The 24321-nt window shown below is 63.4% G+C and overlaps 1 protein-coding gene across 11 annotated transcripts in view; it reads right to left on the bottom strand.

Moving 5' to 3' along the window:
- Nucleotides 1-24321, bottom strand: part of Kif1a (kinesin family member 1A) — a 75972-nt gene that overhangs the window by 3618 nt on the left and 48033 nt on the right. For 4 of the 11 annotated variants that reach the window (XM_005411149.2, XM_005411150.2, XM_013508121.1 and 1 more), the window contains 22 exons: nucleotides 23377-23495; nucleotides 21815-21900; nucleotides 21338-21476; nucleotides 21065-21239; nucleotides 20869-20959; nucleotides 19704-19822; nucleotides 19187-19242; nucleotides 18406-18514; nucleotides 17693-17759; nucleotides 17525-17609; nucleotides 15440-15545; nucleotides 13574-13600; nucleotides 8037-8060; nucleotides 6929-7043; nucleotides 6232-6365; nucleotides 5250-5311; nucleotides 4791-4936; nucleotides 4111-4311; nucleotides 3652-3729; nucleotides 3022-3146; nucleotides 2064-2216; nucleotides 1499-1691 (listed from right to left, as the gene is read on the bottom strand). In XM_005411149.2, the coding sequence (XP_005411206.1) occupies nucleotides 1499-1691; nucleotides 2064-2216; nucleotides 3022-3146; nucleotides 3652-3729; nucleotides 4111-4311; nucleotides 4791-4936; nucleotides 5250-5311; nucleotides 6232-6365; nucleotides 6929-7043; nucleotides 8037-8060; nucleotides 13574-13600; nucleotides 15440-15545; nucleotides 17525-17609; nucleotides 17693-17759; nucleotides 18406-18514; nucleotides 19187-19242; nucleotides 19704-19822; nucleotides 20869-20959; nucleotides 21065-21239; nucleotides 21338-21476; nucleotides 21815-21900; nucleotides 23377-23495 (2410 nt within the window). The remainder of the gene's footprint in view (nucleotides 1-1498; nucleotides 1692-2063; nucleotides 2217-3021; nucleotides 3147-3651; nucleotides 3730-4110; nucleotides 4312-4790; nucleotides 4937-5249; nucleotides 5312-6231; nucleotides 6366-6928; nucleotides 7044-8036; nucleotides 8061-13573; nucleotides 13601-15439; nucleotides 15546-17524; nucleotides 17610-17692; nucleotides 17760-18405; nucleotides 18515-19186; nucleotides 19243-19703; nucleotides 19823-20868; nucleotides 20960-21064; nucleotides 21240-21337; nucleotides 21477-21814; nucleotides 21901-23376; nucleotides 23496-24321) is intronic. The other 7 variants (XM_013508120.1, XM_013508125.1, XM_005411151.2 and 4 more) reach the window with 5 other exon arrangements.

Raw genomic sequence — 24321 nt, 5'->3', positions numbered from 1 at the left:
GCTCTCTCACACACACTCACACACACACCCATGCTCTCACACACACACACTCATGGTCTCACACACCCATGCTCTCACACACCCCCATGCTCTCACACACACACCCATGGTCTCACACACCCATGCTCACACACACACCCATGCTCTCACACACACACACATGCTCACACACACCCATGCTCACACACACCCATGCCCTCACACACATACATATGCTTTCACACACATACACACGCACACTCTCACACACACCCCCATGCTCACACACATGCATGCTCTCACACACCCATGCTCTCACACACACCCATGCTCTCACACACACACATGCTCTCACACGCACACCCATGCCCTCTCACACACACACGCTTTCACACACATACACATGCACACACACACCCATGCTCATACCCATGCTCACACACACGCGCGCTCATACACACCCATGCTCTCACACACACCCATGCTCTCACACACACCCATGCTGTCACACACACACACCCATACTCACACACCCATGCTCTCACATACCCATGCTCTCACACACACACCCATGCTCTCACACACACCCATGCTCTCTCACACACACCCATGCTGTCACACACACACACCCATACTCACACCCATGCTCACACACCCATGCTCACACACACACCCATGCTCTCACACATACACCCATCCTCTCACTGTGCACACACACACTCACACGTGTGTGTGAGACCATGTGTGAGACGTGTGGGGGGTGCACGCACACACACGCACACACGCTCTCACACACATAACCATGCGTTCACACACCCATGCGCTCACACACACGCACCCATATGCTCTCACATACCCATGCTCACACACACCCATGCTCTCACTGTGCACACACACGCTCTCACACGTGAGACCGTGTGAGACGAGTGTGGGGGTGCGCACGCACACGCTCACATATACGCTCACACATAACCATGCGCTCACACACACACGCTCACACACACCTATGCTCTCACACACATACCCATGTGCTCTCACACACACCCATGCTCATATACACACCCATGCTCTCACTGTGCACACACACGCTCTCACACGTGTGTGTGACCATGTGTGAGATGAGCGTGGGGGTGCGCGCACACACACACACATGCTCTCACACACACGCTCTCATACAACCATGCACTCACACACACACCCATGCGCTCACCCAACGCTCACACACACACACCCATGCTCACACACACACCCATGCACTTTCTCTCTCACACACACACACACACACAGGTGTGCGCCCCCGTGGCCAGGCCATGACTGCTCAGCAAGAGACACGAGGGCTTTGCCCACCAACAGGGCTCACACCACCAGCTGCAGGCACACCAGGGCAGGATTGGCCTCCACTGGCCGTGGCACAGGGCAGCATCAATCCTGGAGCATGCACCTATCAGTAGGAGCTGCCACCAATCCTGTGAGCCCCAGGGTCACCCCCCACCGCACCCCCCTCCTTGCCCTGGCGCACCTTGAGCATGGCCTGCTGGTCCTCACTGTACTCCACCTGGGCGGTGGAGAGGTTGAGCACGAACCTCTCCACGGTGTCCTTGTCACTGTTGTACATGTAGGCGTAGGGGCGCCGCACCACCACGAAGCGCTTGGCCCAGCCAGCCGTGTGCGGCTCCAGGAAGTGCAGGTAACCCTTCTTGGACACGATCGGGCTGCGGAAGGACAGGTGCTGGCTTTCGGGCCCTCACACTGACCAGCACGGCAGTGCTGGGCACCTCGCAGGTCAGACCCCCAGCAGATCCAACACGGGAGGCCAGCAGCCGGGACCACCCACCTGCCCTGGCTGGGCTCCCCAGCTGTCAGGGAAACTTCCAAAGAGCTGAAACCACCCCCAAGCTGGCCACACTGCCACATGAGCCTGCTCTGACCACCCCACGTGCCCTTTACATCAGCCCGTGCCCCCCACACCATCAGCCCCCCCAGAGTCTGTGTGCCAGGGGCCTGCCCGGCCACAAACAGCACTGCCCCCCCCACAGCTGGGCCCCAGCCTTCCCCACAGAGGTGAGGGTGGCAGCCTGTCCCACCTGACGCGGATCTCCTGGATGTCAGGGACCAGCAGACGCTGGGGCTCCTTGTCTGCCTCGGTCGCCTGGACAGGGGAGGGGAGCTTCTTGCAGTCAGCCTCGGGCACTAGCTCAGGTTCTGGGCTGGAGGGCCGGGAGCAGGGCTGGGGGGTCCTAGGAGCCAGGGAGAGGCTGTGTCTGCATCGTCCTGGGCTGCATCCTCTCAGAGGCGCCAAGGGGCAGCCTTTGCACTCCGCCCAGCGGGAGCTCTCGGGACCACTGGCGCTCCCAGCACCTGAGCGCCTGTCTGGCTCCAGAGCTCCCCAGTCCCTGGTGGGGCTGCACCCTCCGCCAGACTGCTGCCGGCCTCCCCACCTCTGCGCCTGTGAAAAGGGGGCCCGGCATCTCTTCCTCGCCAGATGACCCTGGGGCGGTGTGCAGGGGCTGTGCAGCCGGGGCCCCCGGCCTGAGAGAGGCCTCTTAGGATAGGGGTGGCAGAGTGGAGCGGGAGGACTACACACCTGTGTTCCTTTCTAATAAAAACTTGGAAATCCTGAGGCTTATGTATTTTTTTCTATTTTGCAGTCCTGGGGATCAAAACAGGGGCATCCTGCCACGGAGCTACGTCCCCAGCCCTTTTTATTTATCTTTTAATTTTGAGACAGGAGCTCACTAAGTTGCCCAGGCAGGACTTTGCCTCAGCCTTCCAAGACGCTGGGATCCGAGGCGCTTTAAAGTGAGAGTAAGAACGATCTGAGCTCAGGCACGGGGTGCGGGGGGGCGGGCATCCGGCGCAGCCCCTGCTCCCTGCCGCCTCTCCTCCCAGCTGAGCAGCAACCCCTGTTCCTGGAGCAGTGCTGTCTCTGCGTCCTGCTCTGGCCTTGCTCCCAGCTGTGTCTGCAGCTTGCTGCCCCTCGCCGCTGGGCCACCTTGCCACCCCCGGTGCCTGCCTTGGCCGCGGCCCTCAGAGCTCACCCACCTCACATCGGCGGCACCATAGCGTCCTTCCACCAGAGAGGGGCAGGTGGAGGATGGGGTGAGCGTGGTTGCATCCAGGGGGGACATGGACGGGTCTCGCAGCAGGGTGACAGACATCTCGGAGAGCTGCAGGAGACAGAAGCCCTTTCAGGGGACAGCCCCCTGGGCCACGCGCACCCCACCTCTGCCTGGAGTACCCTATGTCCTCTTCCCAGCCTCGGCCTCAGGGCCTAAACCTCTCCCAGCCCTGAACACCCTGGCTGTCCCCCAATCTTGGCCTGGGTGGGTTCTGGGCAGCCTGACTGCTCTCCAGTGGACAGGAGAAGCTGGCACAGGGCTGCCAGGGAACACTGGGCCTGACTGGGTGCAGGGCAGCCTTCAACTCGGGTCTGAGGTGTGGAGGGGCACAGGCTCTGCTCAGCCTCAGGGGAAGGTGTGAACCTGAAGGATGAGGGTGCCAGGAGGGACAGTGGCCAAGAGGGTGAGACAAGGGCAGGAGCTGCAGAGGGCCTGGGTCATCCCGCTGGCCCTGGCCCGGGCCGGTCCCTGAGTCTTGCCCACCCTCTGGGACCGAGGCTGGAGATGCCCCTGCGGGCCGTGACGGGTCTTCCCTGCTGCGCCCTCCGCTCACCTTGCTCTCGCTGGCGCTGATGCAGACGTGGCTGTGTGTGTATTCCCTGTTGAACGTGTGCGTGAGGAGGCGCAGGCACTGCGGACAGAGCATCTGGTCAGCCCCGTGCCCACCCGCCTAGACCCTTCCCTGACCACAGCTCCTCCATACCCAGGGCCGGGCTGCGGCCCAGAGGCAGCGTCACCTGAGCTGTGAGAGCCCTCCTGGTGGCCCCTCTGGCAGCACCTCAAGAGAGAGGTGGTGAGCTCCCTACCAGCTCAGGTATTCAAGATGGGGAGGGCACTGCTGGGGAGGAGGCCAAAAAAGCCTCAGACTGATGTCCCCAGACAGAAGGGGGGGACAGCCAGCAGGGGCCCCCTGGCCCTCATGCTCCCAGCTCCTGGAGGCCTTGGCCAGAGCTGGACAAGGCGGGGTTCCCTATGAGGGTGGCCGGTGGCCGGGCCACCCAGGGCCACTCACCTTGACAGCCAGCTCCCGCTGCCTCTCGCTGGGAGCCTCCAGGGGCGAAGGGCGGCCCTCAGCTGACAGCGGGGAGGAGGCGCCAGAGGAGCTGCGGGACTCGGAATCCTCGCTGGAGACGGGGGACAGCGCGTCAGGCCCGGGCCGCTGGGTGGTCTCCAGCTTCTCCCGCAGAAGCAGATAGTGCCGGGTCTTCTCCACCTAAGACAGGGACACAGGGTGGCCTTGCTGAGCCTGGGGCCCCTGGGAGGGCTGGACAGCCATCCACCTGGGAGGGGGCTAGTGCCCTCAAAGCAAATCAGGAGGGAGGCGTGGCTGCGAGGACCCAGCTGCACCCTGCCGGGCCCTGCAGCCCCTCACGGCCGCAGCACAGCACACCTGCATCCCCTCGCCTGGCTCCCAGGCACCTGCAGCTGGCAGTGCTGGCAGTGCCGGCAGGCTGAGGATGGCCGGGGGCTCTGCACACACATGCAGCAGCCCGTGTCCCTGGCCAAAGCACAGAAGCCCTACCTGCCTTTCTCAGAGCTTTGTGGGCCCTGGCTAAGCCCCGCGCCATCTCCTCTGCAAGCTGAGGATGAGCTATTCTGAGCGGCCATACTTTCACCAAGTGCGGCGGGGCCCCATAGTGGGCATTTTGAGCGGCACACGTTCCACGTCCTAGGGTGGCCTGTGGGACTCACCTCCTGCAGGAGGCTCAGCTTCTCCAGCTCCCACTGGTGGTCCAGGATCAGGCTGTCGCTGCGGGGCCGCCAGCCAGCCAGGTTCTCCTCACCGCGGACGTAGGCCACGGACGTGTCCAGCACCCGCCGGCGCCGCCGCTGCATCCCTGGACAGGAACAGGGCTCAGCCTTCCGACGGACGCTCGCCCCTCCCTCTCAGAGCTGCCCTCACTGGGCCACAGTCGGCCCCGCTGGCCAGGTCCCCTGCCCCAGTCACGAAGCCACACCCACTTAACCTGCAGAAGGCTGTCCGGCCCAGTGGCACCCCAGGGGCTGTGCCCAGAGGCCACAAGAGCCAGCCTGACCCTCCCTTCGCTATCCTCCATGGAGAACAACCCTGTACCCCACAAGGGGTACCTCAGGATCCAAGTGCAGCGGAGGTGGAGCTGGGCAGGGCCGCGGGGCAGGGTGGCCACCTACCTGGGCTCCCCGCGTCGGCCACGTGGCACAGGCTGAGCTCATACACACCCGTCACGCGGTTGCTGCGGGGCAGAGGGAGGGCACGGCTCACCAGCCCGGCACAGCACGGGCAGCCAGGCAGGGGCTGCCAGCCCTCCCCCTCAGGGCACGTGCCTTGTTGCATACCCCGTGGCTGGCATGGCTAGGAGGGTTTGGGGGCCCCAGACTCCCCCAGCTCCCAAATAAAGAGTGTGCTGGTCCTCTCAGGACCCAGCGGGACTCAGCACTGTCCCTGTCCCTGCGTGCTGTGCTGCGCCAGGGCACACTTCTCCCAAAGCCCTGGGGTCGGCAGTGCCCCATGGGAGGCTCTGACTCAGTCCTCGAACAGACAGGCCGTGCTGGCCAGCATGTCCTGCACGCACCAGGTGACCTCCCCAGTGACCACGGCCCCCTCCTGGGGTCACTGAGTCCGCGTCCCCATGCCCCACCCCCCTAGCTGGGCCAGAGCGGGCTGGACACTGGCTGCATGTGGTGGCTGGGGGCAGCTGCTCTGTGAGGACAGCCCCGCTCACCCCCAGGAATGCAGGAAGCCGTTGGGCCTGAGGTTCAGGTATTTAAGCCCCTACTTCCCAGGGCCCCAGACCCCAGGAGAAGCAGCTTGGCGCTGCCCTGCACCACTGCCCACTTACCCCATTTATCCGACTGCCCCCCCTGCTCACATCGGGCTGTTGCCAGGGCACGGATCCCGTGGTCCCCAGGGAGGAGGTCGCCTGGTGGGGCTCAGGAGGCCCCTGGTGGGCACAGGCCCTGCTCAAAACCCTGCAGACTGGCCAGCTCCTCTCATCACTTGACAGGGTGCCCTGAGCCCTGAGCCTTCCTGTGGCCCCCCTGGACACCATCGGGGCCTCCATAGTGAGCGTCAGATGAGGGCCACTGTCCCTGCAGAGTCCGGTGCAGTCCTCACCTTGTCCAGGGCAGCGACGCGGCAGCCCACCCCACTCACCCCTCCGAGGCCCGCAGGCTTCCGCTGCCAAACAGGTTGCGGATGGAGCGCGAGGCTGGCAGTTTGGCATCACGGGAGTAGAAGACCATGCAGAAGTCCTTGGTGATGACGGCCGGCTGCGTGCAGTTCTCCATCTGTGACGGGCACAGGCTTGGCTTGGCATGCGGCGCCTGGTACCTGGGGGGTCTGACCCTGGCTCGCACAGGCCACATCCCCAGCCCCCCGGCCTCATCCTGGGGCACACGGCCCTGGCAACCAGCTTCACCCTAGCCCTGCCCCTGGGCCAAATCCTAAGGAGAGGCGAGGTCCTGGCAGACGCACTGTCCCCAAACCTCCCGCCCCCTACTACTGTGCCAGCTGCAAGCCCCCAGCATCCAAGGTGCTGCCAAGAAAGGCCACAGCCGCATCCAGCCGTGGGCAGCCTGCAGCTGGAATTCCTGGGGAAGGGGTGTGGGAACAGGAGCACCCTTTCGGTGCTGTCTGTAATGCAGATGGAATGTCTGGTGGCCCGGCAGACTTCTTGCAACCTCAAGGACAAAATCCAGACATTAAGGATGTCAGAGCGGATTAACTGTGATCACTGAGAGTCGTGGGTTTAACTCAAGGACTCAGCTGCCTTGAGAAGACCGTGGGCTGGCTGGGACTGTCCAGGGCTCACAAGCGCCTCCACCCCAGGACTCGGGCAGAGGTCTCTTGCCTCGATGTAGGCGGACAGGGTCATGTAGATCTTCTCCCGGTACGGGGTGACGCGGTTCAGCAGAAGGGAGTTGTGCATGGAGCTGTCCCAGGCGGCCTCAAACTGGAAGAAAGTCCTGTGAGGGAGCAGAGAGGAGGTAAAAGATAACGGCGCATGTCGCTCCGGGGGTGGGGACACGCGGAGGACAGACAGGCGGAAGGACAGTGGGGCAGGCAACGCAGGGAGAGCCGCAGAGTCGCAGGGAGCTGGGCCCTCCTCGCTCAGGATGAGCAGCCCGGCAAGCCCTCCGGTCTCGGCTCTGTGGATGGAGGGAGAGGAGGGCCGGGATGGAGGGCCGGGACGGAGGGCCGGAACAACTGCGGAGACCGGGGAGGGTGGCAGACCAAGCCGAGGTCTGAGCAAGGATATGTCCGCCTGTCCCTCCGTCCATCCGTCCCGGGCCCCAGGGGTGGGCCGGGTCTGCCCAGCCCTCGGCAGCCGTTGCCTTGCTCCATGGGAGGCCTGGGAGGATGCCTGGAGGGAGACGGCTCTGCCCAGGGTGCAGCTGGGGCTGCTCTCTGGCTCCTGACCCCTGCCCATCCCAGGAGGCACCACACTCCGCGGTCCCCGGAAGGGCCACTGCTCTGCAACAGGGTTTCTTCTTGTGTGACAGCTCCTGCCCCAGCCACCCACCAGCGACCTCCTGTACTCTCCTGAAGCCAGGGCTTGCGGGGGGGGGAAAACGGTTCCGTTCCATCCAGGCATCCTCACAGAGACAGTTCACACGCATGGACTCGGACACCTGGCACCAACGGGCCGGCCCTTCGGGGGGCACGGGGCGGCTCCCTGAGGTTCTGGGGCCGCGTTGGGGCTCAGACAGTGCCACACTGCCCTGTCTCCCACCCCGCTGTGTCCAGGGCGTGGGCCACAGGGTCTCACAAGTCAGGGACACGGAACAAAGCAGAGGGACCAGGGCAGGGCCACTGCCGGACAAACGTCACTGAGGAGCAATCTGGGGTGCGGGCCAGCGGGCAACCAGAACAGGGCAGACAGCAGGCAGACGTCAGAGGAGAAGGGAACAGACGGGGCGAGGACAGAGCAAGCGGGCAGCAGACAAAAGTGGCTGTACCTAGTGTCAATTCCGAAGGACACGCTAAGGGCGAGACAGCCAGGACACACAAACACACACAGAAGAGAGTGAGGCATCAGACCACGGCCCATGCGGCCGCACAAGCACCTCGCGCCTCCCAGAGCCCCCAGCCGCGACACCTGTGCCCTGCGCACCACTGAGCGCCCGGTGCCACCCAGCTGGAGTGGGCGGCAGGGTTCTTCCTCCGGGCCAGAGTGGTGCCCACCACAGCCCTGCCCCCAAGGCACACAGCCAAACCACCAGCGTCCAACGCCACCGGCTGCCTCCCGCACGGGGCCTCGGTGGCTACCGCACCTCTGTGCCATTTTCTTGCTGCACAGTGAGGCAGTGACAAACCCCACCTTCATGACGGTAAGTGACTATCACCAAGGTGCCTGTGTGAGTGTGGGCTGGCACCAGGACAGCAGGCCAGTGCCCTCTCTCATGTGCCCAGCCATGTGCCTGGCCTCTCTGTCCACCTGCCTCACGCGTCCCCAAGCCCCGGTCCGCTCACGGTGCTGCAGGTGTGGACACACTGTCTTCCAGGTGTCCTGCCAGCCCCTCCTCCAGGGCCATGTCTCCACCCTGTCCCCCAAGCAGGACACCCAGAGCAGGCGCTGGCCAGCTAGTGTAGCCCCAAGGACGAAGTGGACTCCACAGGCCAGGCTGAGGCCTGGACCGCAGCCCTGCTGCCCCACAGGGTAGCGTGGACCACGAGGGTCTCAAAAGCATTCCTCTGTCCAGTCAGGACACGGCCTGCCCTGTGTGGGCCCCAGGGAGCTGGGTCGCCCCAGACCTGGCTGCCACCCTCCTGCCTGCATGGCCACCCCAACCTGGGCCCAACGTGCGCACGGCCATTACGCTGCCCACAGGCTGTTCACAAAGGGACCCAGCCTGGCCGCACACATGTGCCCACGCCACCTGGACCCGGCCCACTCTTGCCATGGCTCCATGTGGCCACATGCAACAGGGAGGATCCTCAGTCACCCCAGGTCCCTAAAGCCTCTGCAGATGGGGGTGAGTTGGAGGGGACCGTGGCTGGACTTGGGGCAGCAGAGGATAGCTCCCTACGGACTCCCAAGTGTGCAGGGCTTTATACGGACACCACCATCAGCACCCCTCAGTCAGGGCAGGAAACTAGTACCAGAAGACGTCCGGGGCAGCCAAGTCACGCTACACTGGAGAACCCCACTCCACAAGCTGCACAGGACCAGCTCAGGGTCGCTGTGCATCCCTGCCCCGTACCTCTCTCCCAACTCGACGTACGTGTACCTGTGCTGCGCTTTGGGGAAGGATGGCCCCACAAGGTTCAGGTGTGAGGACTGAACCCCGCTATGGTAGTAAGGGGAGGAAGCCGAAGGCGATAGCGGCGTCAGGGTTACACCAGGTCCTTGGTGTGGGGCTGCTGTGCGTGAACCTGGTGGCTTTATACGAAGAGGGAGGGGACCAGGGCACATGTGCACATCCTGTCTCTCGCCACACGGTGCCCTGAGCCATCACCAGACCAGGCCCTAGACTGGACCGGAACTGAGAGCCAAAGTAAACCTGGCCCTTTGTAAGCCTGACGCTTCCTCATATAGGTGCAACACAGACTGCCAGGCTGCCCAGACACGGGCTTGGGGCCCTGCATCGGAACACTGGGGAGCCTGTGAAGGCACAGGGTCTGGGGCCTCACCCAGGCCTACTGGGGCACGAGTGCTGGTAGGGATTCCCTTGTCATCCCTTGGATGACCTGAGCTGGCCCTGAGGGGGCCTTACCATTGTCCTAGAGCCTCTGGACGCACCCACTCTGCAGCTGGGGAACAGACAGACCCCTCGCAGCCCAGGACCACAGGCAGGGCTTGCTGCTGTCCCTCCAGCAAGGGCACCCCAAGCCCGCCCACTGTGCTGTCATTTATGTGGATGCTCGCACAACTCCACGCTAAACAAAGGGGTGGTGGGAGTGTATTCATCACCTTTCCCTTGCTGGGACAAAATGCCTGGCACATACAACAGAAAGAGGAGAGGTTCGTCAACACTCAGATCCAGGGCTTTCAGTCCACTGTCACAGGCTCTGAGGCACACAGCCTGGTGGAGGAAAGGTTCGTGGGGCCAGGAAACAGCACAGGGCAAGAGCCCAAGAGGAAGGGGCCAGGGAAGACCCTAAGACCACACCTCCATGACCCACCCAGACACACCTGGCGTGTCCCCAACCAATCCAGCTGACAGTCAAGATGACTTGCTGTGGGGGGCCGCACCACACCTAGGGGCAGGGACACAGGGTCTCCCTGAGGAAAAGCCAGTCAGTCTGCTCCTTCTGTAGCCAGAGACAGAGCCTCAAGACTGAGGGGTGACCTGTGGCCTCCGGCTGATACCCAGCCCCAGCTGGCCTTTGTCAAAGGAAAGCGCAAGTCACCAGAATCAAGATGGAGCCACTCTTGGCCACCCTGACAAACGTGGAATAAAGCTGAGAAGTCACGAGAGAAAAGTTCTTTGGCACAGTTACCTACGGTGATTTTCATAAAATACTCGGCCTGAGCCAGGAGCCTTCACAAACCACTGCAATTACGCAAGCACCGCCCCTGCCCGGGAACTCGCCCAGCAGCTGGGACCAAACTGCCATAATCCTCCTGGGTTTGGCTTCGAAGGCTTCCTCTGCCTCAGTCTCCCCAAACCAGCCAACAGTTCACTGCTGCCCGCTAGCCCCATCCCAAGGCCCTGCTGTTTGCAAATAAGTGTCATTCAACCGTTGGAGAACATGCTTTTTTTCAGACTGATACTATAAACCATGCCAGCTAAAGATGTGGACCCGTTTTTCTCACAAGCGCTCCAGCTATGGAGAGCAAAGAGGCCAGCGAGTGGGCACCCTGAGGTTTGCTGAAGACCTGAAATCAAATCTCATGCCAGAGGCTGCAGCCAGGAACCTGTGCAGCCCTGGGAAGTCCGTAGAAAAGGTGCTAGTTTCACAAGTGGCCAGGTTCCTGGGGGAAGGGAGCCAACTGCCCGAGTTCTGGGACTGTCCTGACTGCAAGAGCGCAGCCCCTCCCCTCCCGTGGTCAGCTGGGCGTGACCAGAGGAACAAGCTCGAAGGTCACACAGCTAAGGACAGCAATGAGCTCTGCTCACAGGTCCTGAGAGGACGCACCTGCATCCCAGAGCTATCGGGCTGAGGCAGCCGGAGTGATGTGCAGGCAGACCCTGCCCCGAGGAGGAGACTGTCACCAGTTCTGGCTGGGCCAAGCCACAGCAGTCCTCAGGGAGCGGGCTGGGGTCCCCAGGGAATCCCACAGCCTGGACGACAACTGTCTCCATTCTGCCCTGTGTCCTCATCAGCCCTGGCCTCAACCTCCCAGCGCGGGAGGGCAGCATGGCCTCCCTCCTGGCCTGACCAAGCCCTGCCCCTCAGCTCTCTCCTGCGGGAAGCAATCAGACAACCTGGCCCCCACCTATGAGTCGGAAGCAGGCTGGAGACGTCAGCAGCAGCTGGAGGCACGTGTGGGAGAGCACTGCTCCAGGCAGGTCAGGAAGGCTTGTGGGAGGCTGCCTGCTGCATCTTAAAGCTCCACAGAGCAGGGCGGAGACAGGCGGGAGGGCCGTGGTGGCGAAGGACAGCGTACCACCCCACTGAGCAGGGCGGGACCCTCCCTGTCCAGGCTCCACTGGGCCCAGCAGTGAAAGTCCCTGGCCCCAGAGGCCACCAGCTGGGGGAAGTACATGTCCACACTCCCAGTGCCCACTCCTGCGGCTGTCGTCCTCGGAGAAGGGGACCCTGACAGACCTAGCCTGGGGGAAATGCCAGGCCAGCACTCGCATGGCGCCAGCCTTGGGCCTCCTTTACACTCCAGCCCAGCTGAGCTGCCCCTCCCCATGTGGCCTCCACCCTGAGTGTTGTCACCACAGGACTTGAGATGTGGGGGCTCTCGGTACAGAGCTTCCCAACCACCTGCGCATTCTGCAAGTAAACGAACAAGGCAGACTTGGTAATGGCCCCGCACGGGACAAAGGAGAAACTCAGGTCTTGAGCCCCGCATCAAAAACTGGACAGCTCCACACTGGCCCCGCCCTTGGGGAACCGCCTGGGCTATGGCGCGCATTCCCGGCCACTGCCCTATGTCCTGGGGAGGAAGCCTGGGAGGCCAAGACCCACTCACAGTCACACTCGCTCCTCTGTGCATGACTGCCCGATGTTTCGGACCCCTCCGTGCACCTCCACCACCGTCCACCTTGTCAGCGGCTCCCCACCCACTGCCTGCAGAGCCAGCGCACAGGAGGGCACGGCTTTTCCTCGCCAGGCTGCTCACTGGGGTCAGACACCAGCCACAGGAGGGGCGGGAGCCCTGGGGTCCTGGGGCTGCTGCAGAAGGCCCTGTTGAGGCCAGCCGAGGGACACCTGGGCCAGACACGCCCTCTAGGATCAGCCAGATCATGCTGGCTGCAGGGAGTGGAAGGCCCTGCTCGGTCCTGCGAGCTTGCCACAGCTTCACGTGTCCCTTGACAGGGTCTCTGCCTCACCTGGGCCCCAGCCCGCTGGAACCTCAGAAAAAGACTTGCTCATCAACATAGGGAACCTTCCCTGGGGAGCCACAGCCCTGGGGCCCAGCCTCCTCCTGCCACGGCAGCCTCCACCACAGCCCCCAGGTATAGTCACCCTCTGCTCTGATCACAATATAACCTAGCAAGGCACAGCCTCAGGAAGCCCTAGTGGCGCTCACACTACCCTGCGACTCCATCCAGGGAGCAGCCAGCACCCCTTAAAGGCTCCAATGTTCCTGGCTTCAGAACAGCTGGCCCACAAAGTGACCATCACAGAACTCTGGCCATCGTCCACAGGGGCTCAGAAGGTGACACTCTGGCCCTCCAGAGTTGTCCCTGGACAAAGCTGTGCCTGCCCCAGGCCGGCCCGGTCACGGCCTCATTCAAGCCAGGGAAGGCAGCTGCCACCTCCCTGCTAAGTCTGGGGCTGTGCGGGTTTGCATCTGGGACAAGCCGAGTGCAGGGACCCATGGGTCTCCTGAGAATGTACTGTGTGCCGCTTCCAAAAGGCAGGCCGTGGCCGTGCGCTGTCTGCCTCAAGGCCTGGACAGAAGGCTCGAGCACAGACGCATCTCCTGGCAACTGGGTTCTGTCTGCCTGTTCCCTGTGTCCCTGGCTCAGCCTGCTACAGGGTACCAGGGAGAGGCTGGCCCCTGAGAGCTGGTGCAGCCCCGGCAGCGGGTCACCTGCATGCAGGGGACGCCTGTGCCCACTCCAGCCAGGCTGGGGTGCAGGCATGGGCAGAGGAGCGGGAGGCCAGCCAGTGTCTACGGAGCAGAAAACTACAAAGCAGCCAGGTCAAGGAGGTCTCAGCCAAGGGGTTGGGGACAGGGAAGCAAACAAAAAATAAAAATAAACAGAACAAATTTTCCAAGGAAATAGAAAGAGGGGGAAACAAGAGGGCAAAGTGAGCAAGTGGATGAGGAACCAAAAAAGCCAGAAATTATATTTTCAGGGCAGTGTGGGTGATCAGGGAAGAAGGAAGGAAGGAGAGGCTGAAATAAAACCAAGGGTCGCAATGATACCTAGGGATGTCCGAATCAAGAAACTGCCTGCAAAACACAAAGGGTCACACGTTAGTGAGGGCGGGGCCAGGCAGCCGGGCAGCAGCAGCGGGGGCAGCGGGGCAGCGGGCAGCGGCCTGTGCAGCCGGGAGAGGGAAGGAGAGGCCGCTGAGGCCATGGCAAAGCATGTGGGCAGCCGAGGCCCCTGGCTGGAGCCAGTAGGGTCTCCCGAGCCCAGAAAGGAGCAGCCGTGGAGCAGCCCAGCCACGGTGGGTTCTGGGATGTCACCCTCGTCCAGGGCAGGGAGCCATGCCTGTGTAGCCCCACAGGAGGAACCACAGGCTGGGACCTGCTTGTGGCCATCTCTGAGGAAAGTCCCTGAGACTTCCTGGGGCAGGAGGGCAGGGAAGCTGCACTAGCACGGGCAGGGGCCAAGCAAGGCTGTGCCTCCCTGTCCAGGATCCCGTGTGGCTCCCAGCCCCTGGGAGTAGGATGGAGCCCTTCAGGGGTGGGCTCTTCAGCTCTAGGAACAGGGAGAGCCTGCTTAGAAAAAGCCCAGTTGGCCTGAGGTCCAGCCTGCACTGCCACCTCCTACGTCATCCGGGCTCAGCCGTGGTCAAGGCCCCCAAACAAGCCAGGCTGATCAGAGGAGGATGCAATGACCCCAGAGCTGGCCCTTCATGCAAGGAGACAGTAGGGGGACGGCCCGAAAACACCCCATACCTCCCCGCCTCCTAATCTAGGAACCCAGGAGCTGCTGCTGAAGGAGGGGTCAGAGGTCAGGGTAACAAGGTCACCTCCCGGGCCCCAGAGCATTGCTCAGTATCTGACAGGCCCAGCACAGTCGCACCAGGGGTACCAGGCCTCCTCCATACCCTGCCAGGGGCATCTACGGCAGCAGAGCTGCAAAGCCAGAGGAAGCTCAGGCTCCACTCATCCCAGTGACCTCCAACCTTTCTGGCCAGGGCCACCTCCACAACAGAACACCCAGCACCCCCTGCAAGAGCACAGGCTTCTCCTTTGGGGACCCCCGGCCCCGGCCTGCTGTCCCCTCCACTAACCCCACCTGGTGTCTAGGAGGAAACTTAGCTCTACTGGGCCCCAGGAGTTAGAAGAACAGAAGCTGTCTCCAACAGAGCCTCTGTCCAGGGGAGCAGCCCCCCAGCACACCTGGCCTTCACAGATGTTTTCCTACAAACACAGCCCCGTACCCAAGCTCCAGGGGGCAGCTCTTGGGTTAGATCCAGCCCTCAGGGAGCGGCCAGGCTGGAGATCGTGCCTGGGAAGCAGCTCACAGTCACCCCTCTCCTCCACCAGCCTCAGATGTATCCCCACCCACCCCACCTGTCCTGCCAGACCCCATGGGCTTGAGCAGCCCCTGCACTGCCTGGATGCCACGAGAAGAGACTGCTAGGCAGAGATGACCTTGGTCAGGAGCCAGGCAGGCACATGTGACATAGGCGTGGGACAGGCAGGACCCTGTGGTTACCCCCTATTCACCCCGAGCTGCTGGACCCGGGGCTCTGTGAGCCCCTCAACTTCCTCTAGAGCCCCAGCCCTGGACCCACCCGACAGCCTGTCCCAGGAGACCACAGGCCCAGCAGAGGCCGGCACACCCCTGGCAGCCACTTGTCCACCCACAGCCGCAGGCCACCCCCTACCAGCCCAGGACCCGGAGGGCCAGCCTAGCTCCTACTTCAAGCCCATGCTGGCCCCTGCCAGTCACAGCAAGGTGAGCGTGTGAACTAGTGACAAGGACGCACAGTCAAGGGAGCGAGAGGCTGGGGCCACCGGCCTCTACTCACTGGCCGTGTGGGGGAGGAGGTTCTTGGGCTGCGCGTCCCGTGTGGCCGGTGAGCGGGGGCAGCCAGGAATAGCAAGACTCACCGGTCATCCTGGGCTGGGTGGATGTAGCCAGAGGACAGGATGTTGAGAGACAAGATGTTGGGGTCAATCAGGGACTCGTCAGTTTCGGGAGTGTTTCGGATGCGACCTAAGGGAAAGGGAACAGCCATGTGTCACGTGGGGGGGCGGTCGGACGTGGGGCCCAGCAGCCTCTGGCCAGGCAGAGGTGAGGCACTCAGCCCCCAAGGTGCTGCAGACCAAGGGGCAAAAGGCATCGGGTGGACAGGGAGGCCTGGCCAGTTCTGGGACCCAGGGCGGAGTGGGCAGCCACTCCTCTGCCTCTGTCCTGCACCTGTATTCGTATAGATCCCAACCCCTCAGCCTTGAAAGCACAGGCCTTCCTGGCTGGCCAACATCCTCGGCAAGGCAGGAAGGTGACTATGTCCCCACTCCTTTCTATGCTTAACAATAATAGTAACAGAGACAAAAAACCTCGTCTGTGTCGTCATCTGACATTTCCCACACAGCCTCTGAGATGCCAGCACTTGGCAGCGTCTGCCTGCCTGGATGCAAGACAGGCAGCTCCGTCTAAGGCCGTCATCCTGGGAGTGACATTCTGCTCATTCAAAGAAGCAGCTGGATCACACATATTTCCTTTGCTGAGCAGTGAGTGAGCTGGACTGGGCCTTCTGGCTCTCCTGCCCAGGCCGAGGGCATGGCCAGAACTCTGTGCACAGCCCTGAGCACTCAGGTCCCGGGGGAGGCAGGTGGGCCCTGAGATGGGCTCCTTCTCCATGGCAGGGAGGCCGAGTGCAGGGAGCCCTCCTTGAGCAGGACCTCAGCCCTGGGGACCAGGCCTCAGCCCAGATAGGCACCCCAGTCTCGATGGCAGGGCTCCTTACTGCCCATCACTGCCCGGCCCCAGAGGGCCCCTCTACTGAGACCTCAGGGCTGCCCGGGTCTCCAGTCCTTTTCCTCTTCCCACAGGACCACCCACCTCACAGGACCTCCAAGCCCCATGGCCATTTGGGCAGGATGCTAGGCTCAGGGGAAGCTGTAAACAGTGATCTCGGGGACCCCAGGGGAGCAGAAGTGAGACATTACCTCCCAGAAAGCAATGTCACTCTGCACCCAGCCTGTCAGTGGGGAAGCCCCTAACGAAGCCCTGTCCTGGATGGGGCTGGGTGCTCATGGCAGGGTCTCCCCAACCCCTCTACGCCCCCACCTTCTAACCAGACAGCAGTGTTGGCACTTTCAGGGGCAGAAAGCAGGAGGCAAAGAAGGCAGCCGAGGGCCAGAGGATGCAGCCTGTCTGTATAGACCCCTGCCGGCCCTGCCGTGCCCAGTGGGACCAGCATGCCAGCATCCACTTCAGGGCACCCACACACGGGGTGAAGGACACATCCTCCTGGCTCAGCGAAGGAAACATCTGGTAGACCACAGTTTAGATGGGAAGCCATGGAGGAAAACACCACATAGCGATGCTTATGAGTTGAACTGTACTTCCCCTCAAGAACACAGGCTGGAGCCCTGACCTCATGCGCTAACAGCACTGCAAGTATGGTTAGTCAGGCTGTGGCCACCCTAGGTGCGGCGGCCTCAGCACGTAAGGCTGTGGCCTCCGAGGACAGCATGTGAAGAGGGGCTCAGATAAGAACTGACAGACACCAAGGTGGGTGGTACGTCCCAGCCTAGAACACCCTGCGCTGGTATCCCTAGGCTAGGTGTCAAAGAGAGCGCCTCCTGACTCTGCCCCAACCTCCAGAGCTATGACACCGATCTCTGCTACTCCTGTTTGTTTGTGACAAAGTCTCACTCTGTAGCCTGGGCTGGCCTTGAACTCGAAGCAATCCTCCCGCCTCAGCTTCCCGAGTGCTGGGGTTACAAGCATGCACCACCATGTCTGGCTGATTTCTGCTTTTCAAAGCCCACCAGTTTGTGGCACCCTGCTAGGACAGCCTTGGAAACTAATGCACGTGAAACGGAAATTGGAAGCCACCACCTGCCCGGGGCTCCCCTCTCAGGGAGCTGAGACGCACAGAGGTTGTGTGACGCAGTAGGGAACACGGGGCGGGGCACAGCTGCAGACTGGCCATGCCCCTCCCCCGCCCCACCCTGCCCACTCACCCACGACCAGCTCCCGCACTTCCTTCCAGCGGATGTGGCTGCCCGTCTCGTGCAGCAGCGTCACGGTTATCCGTCTCTGGATGCCCTGCCAGGTGCAAGGAGACAGGTTGGGGCCTGGCCACAGGTGGGGCGGGGTGGGGGCGGCGGGGCGTTGGGGCGGCTGCGCACCTGGTGCAGGAGGAAGGTCCCCATGCAGGGCATGCCCCCGCGGTGGTCCACCACGGCTGGAATGTAACTGCAGGAGAGGTGAGGGTGAGACGCGCTCTCTTCCTTGGGCGCCATGCACGGCCCTGGTCCCATTGTGGGGGCCGGGGACAGCGTCAGCAGCTGGGTGCAGGAACCCACACTGGGCCACCCAGACCCTCGTACCCTCGCCTGCCGCCACGCTAGGAGGGTGTCAGAGTGGGCCGGCCGGGCCTCCAGGCTGGGTCTTTGCCACAGCCCCCAGGGTTCCGCTTCCTCTCTCCCTGTGGACCTGGGACCCGTGGCTGGTGGAGCTTCTGTCCTCCAGCCCCAGGGCTCCCACCTGCTGGGCCTCCCAATCCTCCTGGACCCACTCCACCAGGGTTGGGTGGGCAGTGCCCAGGGGCCCAGGGAGGAGCTCAGAGACCTCCCACCTCCTCTGGGGGGGTCAGTCGGCGTGCTTGATCATACTCCTCGATCCAGGCCACCTGACCCCAGCCTGAGGACAGTGCTCAGCACCACCAGGGACCACAGCCCGTACCCTTCAGGCAGGGGTCAGCTTGCTTGTTCCCTAGAAGCCGGACCACACTGAGGGGCTGACACAGACCTGCGGACAGGCTCAGTGCTCAGCCCTCTCCTCCCCGACTCCCCGGGTACACCTCCTGTCCCCACCCCAGGCAGTGTGGACGTGCACTCACTCGCCGTTGGCCTCCAGCTCGCAGATCTCGAAGTAGACCAGCAGGTCGTACTTGCAGTGGCAGGGCCCAGGGCAGGGCCGCGTCAGCGTGCTGAGCTTAGTGGCGGGCACTGAAGGGACAGGAGAGGGACATCGCTCCATGAGGCACACCCACCACAGGCTTCGTGTGAGGGCGTGACCCCCGCCCAAGGCACCCGCACAGGGCACACCCATCCCTGGCGTGTCCAGCCAGGTAACCAGCACCAGGCTTGGACAGGTGTGACCTCAGTTTCCCCATGCCGAAGGTCAGGAGCCCATGCACCTGAACACAAACCCTCAAGGAGGGCGTGGCTTGTGACACCAGCACCAGCAGGGAGGCAGACACCTGCCCAGAGTCCCACCCTGCCTGGGACCCCCCTGCCTGCCCTGCTGCCCAGCCCATCGCCTACCTGCCCTTCCGCCACAGCCTACTGCCCCCATCCAGGCACACCTCCCCCAGCCCGTCCTCAGCCCCGCAGCCCTGCACAAAAGCCTTGGTCTTGGGTGCCCCTTGCCGACCTCTGCCCACTAGCCCCTCTACAACCCCACTGAGCCCTAGCTCAGCAACCACTGCACCACCTGACTGCATCCAAACTGCAAAGAGCAGGAGGCTGGATGACACAGCGTGAGCCATGGGGCCCATGGGCCTGGCTGTGTCCCCATGCCTGGGGAGCCAGGGGCACCCCCATGCCACCCTCAGCCTGAGACCCCGTCTTCCGGCAGAACCCTGCCCAACGGCACCTGCATGTGGGAGCCCCGCCTACCTGGCTTGGACAGCGGCATGACACGCGGGAAGTGGCGGCGGGAAGGCCTCAGGGGGCTGTGAAGGAGGCGGTTAGAGTGAGGGGGGCCTGGTCGGTGCAGGCAGCCGGGGCAGGGCAGCTGCTGACCCCATGCCCGCCCCTGCCTCCCTGCTCCCGAGGCCCATGAAAGACCCCAACCTCAGGCCCTGGCCCAACTAGGTGGGAAAAGGGGCCCTCAGGACCCCAGACTCCATCCTGGAGGCCCCAGGCCGTGGCTGCCAGCCCCGTGGCTCCTGCACTCTCCAAGTGGTGAGGATTCCCGGGACCCAGTGCCTCCGTGAATGCCAGTCACTGTCTTCTCTGCCCAACACCCTGGTGTCCCTCAGCTATGGGTCCTACTGAGGGGAGACGGTGCTCCCAAGGAGGCTGGGGCCCCAGGCCTGCCCAGCTCGGTGCCCAGGAGGGGCTGGCTGGTCTGAAGCTCCCTCAGCTCAGCCCAAACACAGGGAGTCGGGGGCAAGGGGTGACCCGCGCTGACCTGAGCACGTCCTTGCAGAGGGGCGGGAAAGGGTGCTGCTGGTAGTGGCCAAAGACCTCGAACACAATGGGCTGGCTCTTGATGTACTCGATGAAGGACTTGGTCACCTCCACCGCAATCTGGTGGTGAGGAGGCAGGTGGGAGGGCACGACCACAGCACGGCCGGGGGAGGGGCGGCCCCACGAGAAAAGGCTTGGTCTCCAAGGGGACTGCATGGGAACCTGGACAACAGCCCTTGCCAAACCCAGTCAGCTCAGCCTCTGCTTCTAAGACAAGAGCCAGGCCAGGCCCGGCAGGCAGAGGGGGCGACACAGAGACCAGACAGTGTGTCTGCAGTGCCAGGTGAGGGTGACTTCTGTCCCTGAAATTCCTATGTTGAAGTCCTAACCCGCAGGTCTAAGAACATGCCTCCTTTCGAGATGGGGGTGACAGATGTGACCCCAAGACGGTGTCCTCACAGAGGAAACACTGGGACACAGGCTCCAGGGAGAGGCAGTGTGGACAGACGGAGAAGGCAGCCGTCCATGGGCCCAGGACACAGGCCTTAAAAGGTCCAGCACCCCCACCCCGACCACTGCAGACCCAGGTGCCAACCGGGTCGGTGCCAGCCTCTGTGCCCTCTGTCCGGTCGCACTCACATCCCTTGGCCAGCATCACTGCTGCCAAGTGTGACACTTCCGTTCCCTCTGCCTGGCGGCCACCCTCATCCAAATCCCCTAAAGCCTTGTGGAGCTAGCTGGCCTCGCAGCCACCAGCCCTGCCTGTGCGGCCCCAGAAGCACAGCTCACTATACGCTCATGCCCAGAGCTGCCCCAGCCTCTCAGGACTGTCCCCAGCACTCCTGCCACCTTCTGTGTGCCTGGCCTCCGGATCCCCAACACCCAGACCAGCTGTCTTCGCTGGGCACCCTGAACTCTGCAGAGGTTTCAGCCAGGACCTCTCTGGGTACCCTGTGCCTGCGTCTGCCGAGGCCCACTGTGGGGTGCTTCTGTACCCCACGTAAAACCTGTCAGGGGCACCTGCCACCCAGCTGTAGCCCACACAGCCCCAGAGGACCTGCATCCTGGTGCTGGGCAGTGCTGGGCAAAGGACTGGCTTAGCGAAGCAGCGGGGAGCAGTGCTCATCTCAGAGCAGGCCTAGGAGGGACAGGGCCCCAGGACGTACGTTCTGGACGTGGTAGAAGCCAAGTGGAGGGCCCCTGCCCGTGTTCTTCAGGGGCTCTGTGGAGAAGGCCTCGTCGTGCCGATGGATGAAGCTGCAGGAGGGGGGGGAATTAGGGCAGGACTTGGGGCACTGCGCCCCACCCTGCCCCAGCCTGGCTGATGCCCAGCGGGGCTACGACAGCTCGAGTGGGGCTCACTTGAACTGGCAGAAGATGTCGGCATATTCGGCAGAGATGCTGGACGCCTGCAGGACGGTCACGCGGAAGGTGAAGGTGCTGCCCAGGCGGAGGTGGTCTAGGGCGGCATCCAGGGGCCCCTCCAGGGTGGCTTTCTCGGGGCTGTCCAAGAGGAGGCCATCCGGGGGCACTGCTGCTGGGAGTGGGCAGAGTAATGGTCTCAGGGACACACCATCACCAACACGGGTGGGTGGGGTGAGCGCATCCGGGCACTGGGCAGCCAGGGGCACCTACCAGAGCAGGTGTTGTTGTTGACCTCATCAGCTGAGGGCCCTGTGTCTGCGCCCTGGCCCTGGCCCTCCACAATGCGCAGCTCCTCCTGGGAGGTTCCCGAGCGGGACATCCCCACCACGGGGCAGGACTCGGACTGGAACTGCGGGGGCACACAGTCAGGGAGAGTGGGGAGAGAGGGAGCTGCCCGGCTGGGGCACCAAAGCTCAGCCTGAGCCCCAGGGAGGCCATGCCGCTGGGAACATGCCCCGCCCACCTAGAGCCCTACTGGGAGATCCAGAGCAGCCTGGGGACAGATGGAGCCAGCAGGCCATGACCAACTGGGGAAGAGGAGTCATGTGCTTTACACAGAGGCCCCGGGAAGGACCCAAGGGACTCTGGCCCATGGGGCAGGACCCTCACACACCATGCCAGGGGCAGCCACCTGAGGCCTGGGCACTGAGTCATGGCCCACGACGTGCAGCCAGCTGCATACAGTACCTTTTCAAAATGCTGGTCGTCGAAAGAGATCTTAGCAGTTCCTGACTGGCGGACACCAGAGCCATAATCGGGGGCTTCCTCGTCAGCTGCAGGAGGTGAGCAGGTGGTCAGACCCAGCTTGGCCCGGGACGGGCATGGCCAGGCTGAGTGGTCCCCGGGTCGGGGCACAGACCCCCTTCCCCCAGTGCTCAGTGGTTTGTGATCTGCCCAGGACAAAGCCCAGGCCCTGCCCTCCTCCCCACAGACCCCTGACCTGGTACCACTGCACCAGAGGCCCTGTCGCTCAGCCTGGCACAGGCCTCAGCGGGAATCACGCTGTCCTCTCCACCCTGCTGCCCACGGCCAGTGCTCTGCTCTGCCCCCACAGTGCTGGCCAAGCCTGCCCTAAGGGGGCTCACGCCCAGGTCCACAGGGCAGTGCAGGGGTCACACCTCTCCTACGGCCCTCTCCCTGAAGCCTCAGACGGGAAGTGCGGCATCACCCCAGATAGGGTCTTCCGGGATCCGCACACAGGGCCTGCGCCCAGCTCCTGTCCCTGCCTGGATTCCTAAACACAACCCGGGGACAGGCGGGCTGTGGCTGCTCACACCCCTGGGCGCAGAACACTAGGCACCCTAACAAGCGACCCTCATCTGACGTGGGGGAGCCCTGATTCCACATGGCACTGGGAGGTGACCTCTGAGGCAGAGCTGGGGCTCCACAAGGACCCCAAAGGCCCCTCCCTGAGGGCAGAGCAGGACCACAGCTTTCAGAGGGAGCCGAAAGCAGGTGTAGCCAGGGTGGCTCTGCTCTGCTGGAGGAGTAAGGGTGCAGATGGGGCCGGTGGGCACAGGGCCTGGTGGTGGGGAGCAGCCCTGGGGGAGGGTAGGCAAACACCCTGCATTGCAGCGGAGGCCGTGGGAGTGGGGCCAGTGCCAGGGCCTTTCCAGGTGCCAGAGCCCCCTCCTCAGCCGGGGTCTTGGGGTCTCTGTGACTGCAGTTCCCTTACACAGCAGCATAGGGGCATCTCGGGTGAGATGTAAAAGCTGGGAATTACGCCTGCTGGGAGTTTGGTGACAGGGCCAAGTGTTAACTATACCAACGGAGTACCGTGTCTCCTCGAGAAGTGGCCAGGATATCAGGGGACAGGCGTGGGGGGCAGCAGAAACATCATGAGAACTGGGGGCCGTGACATATGGGGGTGCTGGCCCCTCAGTTCCCCCCAGCCCAGCCCACACTTCCTTGCTCCCGTCTGTCTGTCTGCCTGCCGCACACTCTCTCCAACGTGCAGGCAGCCAGGTCTTTGGAGGAAACAGTGAGACCCCATGGGTGGCAGTCTTCTCCACAGAGCAGGGCACGCTACCCATCACCTCTGAGCCAAGTGGGCACAGCCTGCCCTGGGCATGGCCTGTGGTCCGAGGTGGCCCTGGCCAACCCAGGAGAGCTCAGGAGGCCAGCGCCAAGGGCAGGCACAGAGGACACCCTGTCAGGCCAGCCCAAGGAGATGGGGGTAGGGGGCAGCCCTGCACTGACCCAGGAGTCCATCGTCCTGGCTGCCGCCCACCCTGCCGTGCCCCACACACCTGAGATGGCCTGCACAGCCACACGCAGGAAGCCCTTCACCTCGCCCTTCTCACTCACGATGGCCACGCGGTGCACCAGGGGCACGGGGTACAGCAGGTTGCTCAGGTACACGAAGGCCCTGGGGAGCAGAGGTCGGTCACGGCGCCGGGGCCCGGACAGCAGTGACAGCACCAGGGACAGCACGCCGGTCACAACACAACACGATGCTGCGGAGCAGAGCGGGCGAAGCACGGACAGCCAGGCGGGGCAGGCGGGGAGAGGGTCCCGGGCCTTCGGGGCGCAGAGACAGGAGGAGGCGGAGGCACAGAGAAGGTGGGCATGGGGCAAGGGGGCAGAGGGCGCTGCCCAGCAAAGCCCAGCGTGGTGGCTGGGCAGAGGGTAGCTGCGGGGTTTCAGCCTGCTTCAAGGACGAGGCCCTGGCTGGGGTGGCCCTTAGCTGCCACCTCCGCCATACTGATGCTCATTTCCCAACTCAGCTCCACCTCCACAGCCCAGTCGGGGGCGCCCAGGCCGGGACCCCCAGGCCTGTCACACTGCCCACCAGCCCTACCCACAACCCAGGACACCAAGAGCCTCCCATCTTGCGGCTGGTGCCAGGACCAGCCTAGGCAGGGGCCCTGTGCACGGGGCGGCTGCTGCACCCCCCAGGTGCCCAACATGGGGGTCTCATGGGCAGGGCAATAGAGGGCCCCGAGATGCTGTGCCGGCCAGCGTGCGGACCGCGACAGGGGGCTGCTGGGTGCTCGCCCCCTAGGGTAAGGACGGCCGCACGGGGAGCTATGCTGTGGTGAGGACCAGCCGCTCAGCGACCCGGCCATGGACACCTGCCCTCCTCTCCAGGTAGTGACCGGCAGCCAGAGGCACAGGCAGTTCCTACAAGGGGACACAACATGGGTGGGACACGGAGGACCGGAACACAGGAGGTGTGGAGAGGAGAGTAGGAC

The sequence above is a fragment of the Chinchilla lanigera genome, unplaced genomic scaffold (genome assembly GCF_000276665.1).
Source record: "Chinchilla lanigera isolate Chin_1 unplaced genomic scaffold, ChiLan1.0 scaffold00141, whole genome shotgun sequence".
Lineage (NCBI taxonomy): Eukaryota > Metazoa > Chordata > Mammalia > Rodentia > Chinchillidae > Chinchilla > Chinchilla lanigera.
Note: the sequence above shows the minus strand (reverse complement) of the source record. Positions and strands in the feature narration are given on the sequence as shown.